The sequence below is a fragment of the Rhincodon typus genome, chromosome 1 (assembly GCF_021869965.1).
Source record: "Rhincodon typus isolate 14 chromosome 1, sRhiTyp1.1, whole genome shotgun sequence".
In the NCBI taxonomy this organism is placed as follows: Eukaryota; Metazoa; Chordata; class Chondrichthyes; order Orectolobiformes; family Rhincodontidae; genus Rhincodon; species Rhincodon typus.
In genome coordinates, this window is record NC_063332.1 from 160,715,481 (window position 1) to 160,721,700 (window position 6,220).

The window sequence follows — 6,220 nt, forward strand, 5'->3', positions numbered from 1 at the left end:
CAGCTCCTAGTTGTGGTAGGCCCAGAGCGGGGTCTCCTGGTTATTGGTGTGGCGGTGGTGGAAACTCCTAGGTGTGGTAGGCCCAGAGCAGGGTCTCCTGGTTATTAGCATGGTGTCAGCTCCTGGTTGTGGTAGGCCCAGAACCAGGGTCTCCTGGTTATCAGTGAGGCGGCGGCAGCAGAGCTAGGGGCTCCTAGCTGCAGGACGAGTGTGGGTCCAGCACGGAATCAGGCATCCGCAGCCGGTCGGTGAGGTGGGCCCAGTGACAAAGAGATGGCAGCTGAAGAGTGGTGACTCCGATAATGGTGCGTCCAGTGCAGGCGGTGGCGGGGGTATCGTTGTTTGGCCGGCTCAGGGCTTGGGACTCATGGTGGAGATGACAAAGTGAAGACGGACTTTCTTTTGGCCCTTATCCTTTTATTCTTAAAATATTGAAATGGTGCCAGATTGTGGCAACAGCTGAAACTTTTCATTGTATTTTGCTGTGTTATTCATTGTAGAGTACAAGTGACAATAAATCATTATTCATTCGAATGTCTCAAGAAAAATAGGGATCTACAAAAATAATAACATGGATTTAAATTGGTCAGTGGGATTAGAGGCAATGTTGAGGATATGGTTGATGTCTGAGGTGACAAGAACAGCCTGATTTAATTTATTTTTCTCCTTTAAGTGCTGTCTTGATGCTGCTGACTATTGTTTGATACCATAAACATTGGCTGTCTTACATGTAATTTGTCCAGGTTTAGACTTTGCTGATAATTTGTGACACAGCCTCCCAAAGGACATCTCACTATAGATTGTGTGACAGCACGAGCCTCACCCATGGTCCCCTAGGGACTATTGAGAAGTTTTCAACAAACACGTCAACGCAGCATGCTTCAGGGATAGAACTGCTTAACGAATTCCACTCTGAATGAGACTGGTCAATGCCAGTGTCAGATGTGGCCCATTTCTTCCAAAGAATGAGAACTTTAAAATTAGCAAAGTGTGTACTTTTTCATCTTGCTTCATAAACAAGGAGAGGCGCATTCAGTGCACCAATGTGAGATTGAGTGGTTGACCTCAATCTGCTTGTGTTGAAGGAGAAAAAAGCCCAGTCACTCTCCTCTCTAAATTCCTTGGTGATCATAAGCAATGTATTTTTCTTTGTTTTAATCTTTATCCCTATCTAAATTATATCTGTTTTTATAGCCATTGGTCCTGCTGTCAGTGGGGAGCAGGATTTATGTGGAGCATGCATTGAAGTCAAACGTGCAAAATTGCTGTATTGGTTGGCCTTTTAAGAACGGCTGTCCTGCTGGGAATGAGTATCTTCTGTTTGGATATGCCTCCAGTTGATTCATCACTTTCAGAGATCTGACAGGTCATCTTCACAGTTGCTCCAGTGTAATAGAGAGGCTTGTAGATGTCTTCATTAATTTCCAGTTTGTGCTTTGAACTAGTTTGAAAGCTGATTATCTCACATTCAATGAGAATTCTTAAGCTGACCTTCTCCAGATTGGCATCGAAAGCTAAACTTGTGAAATCATTCTCGGGCAGAATATGATAAAGTCACTCCTTAAAACAGAGTCATATTGGACCTGAAACATTAACTCTGTTTCTATCTGCTGAGTTTCTCCAGCACGTTCTGCTTTTATTTAAAATCAATTTTGTTCCAATTCTGTTAGATTTCCAACAAAACATTTCACCCTTGAACATTAGAAGATTTAACAATGTGGATTTACCACTCTGTGTGCTGCTGTTCTGTTTTCATTAATATTTTCCAGGATTAAAGTTTAATTTTTGTTTTTTGCTAAAAGCTACTGCTTTCTTAGAAGTGTAAGCATTTAGACTATTTGCTAGAACGTTACTGCAGGTACAGCGTTTCAATTCTGGTTATCTGATACCTAAAAACCAGACATTTTTTAGGCTGCCAAACATCAATTTTAATTATTGTTAGATGAGTGAAGTAAGGTATTGTTTGTTTGGCTAGTTGTTAGATTTATGGGGTGCTGTGCTAATTTGCTATTGGCTTTGTGTGTCTACATTTTCCCATGCTAAATGGTTTGGGTGACTCTTGACCTAACCAACCTGGCCCAAACTGGAAAACCATCAAGATCCTAAATCTAGCCTAGACTCAGTCCTGGGATTGCTAGTTTGAGACACTGTGTCCTAACTAAATTTGTGTCCCTCAGTAACAGTGATGGGGCCAAATGAATTCATTCAATTATGAACTAGACTGGCCACTATTCTAAGGCATGCAGTCTTAACATTGTCCATCCACATCTTGCTCGTGTTTGGTTTCCTGTTCCATGTAACTTTGTATGCAGGGCCCCAGAGGTTATTCTACCTCTTCCCATTTTTGAAAGATCCTTAGGCAGTCACAGTTGACTTTGACTTGAATACCTAGTTATAACTTGACAAGGCAGTATTTTATACTAATTTTATGTATTTTTTTGGTTGTAATCTTCAGGTGAATAAGCTAGAGCGGGAAAAAGTACAAGAGGTGAAGCAGGTGCGGGAGCTGGAACAACATAAGCACACAGTGCTGACCACAGACCTCAAGGCCAAACTCCATGAAGAGAAAATGAAGGAGCTACAAACCGCCCGCGAGATCCTACTGAAGCAACATGAACAGGAACTAGCCCGCGCAATCAAGATTAAGGACAGCGAAATCCAGCGACTCCAATCCACTCTGAACGTCCTACGGGATGGGGCAGCTGACAAAGTCAAGACAGCCCTGCTCAATGAAGCCAGAGAAGAAGCTCGGAAGGGGTTTGATGTTGAACGCACCAAGCTGCAGCAGGAGATAGTGGAGCTGAAGTCCACAAAGAAGCAGGTGGAGGAATCCCTGAACTATATCGTCCAGGCTGATAAGAAGAAAGCTGCTGAGCTGAGAAGCGCTCACCAGTCTCATCAGGACGAGATTGCCAGAATCAAGAAAGAGTGCGAGAGAGATATTCGCAGGCTGGTAAGTGGAGAAGTCTGTACTCAGGGTTTTCTGCTCAACTTCCCAAGATTGGACTTAATCCCCCTCCCTTTACTGATTACAGGAGCTGAATCTTACTACACATGCAAGGTCAGTAGTCCTGTTGCTCCATAGGGACCGTTAGACATTAGCTGGGGAAGTGAAATAACTGCACAGAGACCGAGTCACCCTTTATTTACTTGTGCACAATACACTGGCCGTAACCAGCCAGCTCCAAGCCAGTCACCTAAGCTGAGGAGATTCTCATCTCCTGGTTATGTTAGTCAGCCAGGGCTCCCTGATTGGCCCAGGTTAACAACCCCAATCAATGATCTTGTAATCGACGAGGTTGGCCTGGTTCCAATCACAGCGGTAATATAATGAGGTTTGTAATGAAGAGATCGCTGGACATAAGTCCAAGTAAGATTCTTTATAGTCAGGTTACATTACCAGACTTTTTGTTAGATTTCAAACAAAGTATATATATTTTATATGCATCTAACTATATTGTTTATATTGTTTACATTTGGCTCTTTGAGCCTGCTCTGCCATTCATAACAATCATGATCATCCAATTCAATTGCCTGCTCCTGCTTTTCCTTCCTATCCTTTGATCCCTTTAGCCCCAAGTGGTATATCCAACTCCTTCCTGAAATTGTACAATCATCTGCCTCTTGCCCTATCCTCCCCAGAAGGAAAAGCCAGTAAAACTTGCAGATGATGCATACTGTTCTGGCTTGTCTTGAATACCTCAGTAAAATGCTTCAGTAGAACTAGCTCAGTCATTTCTAAGTACTTACTGTGTTTTCTCTCTGGAGATGTGGGCTGGGTCGATGCAAGTTTGTTTACTGTTCCAGATGGTTTTGTATTTTAACCTCTAACACAGCCCCAAAAATGTTTTTAAGATTCAGTAAGCATAACTCTGATATGCTTATTAATCAGCATTGTACTAATCTGTCATGGGTAAATTTATGCAAATGTACCAAAAGTCCATATATTTAGAGAAAGATTAGCATACAAAGATTTGCAATCTTAAATAAAATTCAAAGCCAGAACCTTCTCTAGGTTATCTTCCTCTACTTGTTTAATATAAGAACATAAGAACCAGGAGCAGGAGTTGGCCATCTGGCCCTTCGAGCCTGCTCCACCATTCAGTAAGAACATGGCTAATCTTTTTGTGGCCTAAACTCCACTTATCCATCCTCTCACCATAACCCTTAATTCCTTTACTGTTCAAAAATTATCTACCTTAGCTTCAAAGACATTCAATGAGGAAACCTCAACCAATTCACCGGGCAGGGAATTCCACAGATTCACAACCCTTTTGGTATAGAAGTTCTTCCTCAATTCAGTCCTAAACCTGCTCCCCATAATTTTGAGGCTCTGCCCTCTTGTTCTAGTTTCACCTGCCAGTGGACACATCTCCCTGCTTCTATCTTATCTATTTCCTTCATAATTTTATACGTTTCTATAAGATCCCCCCTCATTCTTCTAAATTCCAATGAATGTAATCCCAATCTACTCAGTCTGTCCTCATAAGCTAACCCTCTCAACTCCAGAATCAACCTAGTGAATCTCCTGTGCACCCCCCTCCAATCTCAAGTAAGGCAACAAAAACTGCATGTAGTGGACCAGGTGTGGTCTTATTAGCACCCTATACAGCTGTAACATAATGCCGAGATAGTAGGAACTGCAGATGCTGGAGAATCCGAGACAACAAGGTGCAGGGCTGGATGAACACAGCAGGCCAAGCAGCATCATAGGAGCAGAGAGGCTGACGTTTCGGGCCTAGACCCTTCATCAGAAAAGGGGGAGGGGAAGGGGGTTTTGAAATAAATAGGGAGAGAGTGGGAGGCGGATAGAAGAGGGATAGAGGAGAGGATAGGTGGAGAGGAAACAAACAGGTCGAAGAGGCGGGGATGGGGCCAGGAAAGGTGAGTGTAGGTAGAGAGTTAGGAAGGGGATAGGTCAGTCCAGGGAGGACGGACAGGTCAAGGGGGCGGGATGAGGTTGGTCGGTAGGAGATGGAGGTGCGGCTTGAGGTGGGAGGAGGGGATAGGTGGGAGGAAGAACAGGTTAGGGAGGCAGGGACGAGCTGGACTGGTTTTGGGATGCGGTAGGGGGAGGGGAGATTTTGAAACTTGTGAAATCCACATTGATACCATTGGGCTGCAGGGTTCCCAAGCGGAATATGAGTTGCTGTTCCTGCAACCTTCGGGTGGCATCGTTGTGGCACTGCAGGAGGCCCAGGATGGACATGTCGTCTGAGGAATGGGAGGGGGAGTTGAAATGGTTCGCGACTGGGAGGTGCAGTTGTTTGTTGCGAACCGAGCGTAGGTGTTCTGCAAAGCGGTCCCCGAGTCTCCGCTTGGTTTCCCCGATGTAGAGGAAGCCACACCGGGTACAGCGGATGCAGTATACCACATTGGCAGATGTGCAGGTGAACATCTGCTTGATGTGGAAAGTCTTCTTGGGGCCTGGGATGGGGGTGAGGGAGGAGGTATGGGGGCAGGTGTAGCACTTCCTGCGGTTGCAGGGAAAAGTGCCGGGTGTGGTGGAGCTGGAGGGGAGTGTGGAGCGGACAAGGGAGTCACGGAGAGAGTTGTCCCTCCGGAAAGCAGATAAGGGTGGGGAGGGAAAGATGTCTTTGGTGGTGGGGTCGGATTGCAGATGGCGGAAGTGTCGGAGGATGATGCGTTGGATCCGGAGGTTGGTGGGGTGGTACGTGAGGACGAGGGGGATTCTTTTTTGGTTTTTATTGCGTGGACGGGGTGTGAGGGATGAGGTGCGGGAGATGTGGGAGACACGGTTGAGGGCGTTCTCGACCACCGAGGAGGGGAAGTTACGGTCCTTGAAAAACGAGGACAACTGAGATGTACGGGAGTGGAATGCCTCATCCTGGGAGCAGATGCGGCGGAGGCGAAGGAATTGGGAATAGGGGATAGCATTTTTGCAGGAAGGTGGGTGGGAGGAGGAGTATTCTAGGTAGCTGTGGGAGTCGGTGGGCTTGAAATGAATATCGGTTTCGAGGTGGTTGCCCGATATGGAGACAGAGAGGTCCAGGAAGGGGAGAGAGGTGTTAGAGATGGTCCAGGTAAACTTAAGGTTGGGGTGGAAGGTGTTAGTGAAGTGTATGAACTGTTCGAGCTCCTCGTGGGAGCACGAGGCGGCGCCGATACAGTCATCAATGTAACGGAGGAAGAGGTGGGGTTTAGGGCCGGTGTAGGTACGGAAGAGGGATTGTTCCACGTAACCTACAAAGAGGCAGGC

General features: G+C 45.8%; 1 protein-coding gene across 5 annotated transcripts in view; it reads left to right on the plus strand.

Moving 5' to 3' along the window:
• LOC109914802 (janus kinase and microtubule-interacting protein 1-like) overlaps window positions 1–6,220 on the plus strand; it is a 183,671-nt gene that overhangs the window by 15,949 nt on the left and 161,502 nt on the right. For all 5 annotated transcript variants that reach the window (XM_048596484.1, XM_048596513.1, XM_048596499.1 and 2 more), the window contains exon 2: window positions 2,456–2,953. In XM_048596484.1, the coding sequence (XP_048452441.1) occupies window positions 2,456–2,953 (498 nt within the window). The remainder of the gene's footprint in view (window positions 1–2,455; window positions 2,954–6,220) is intronic.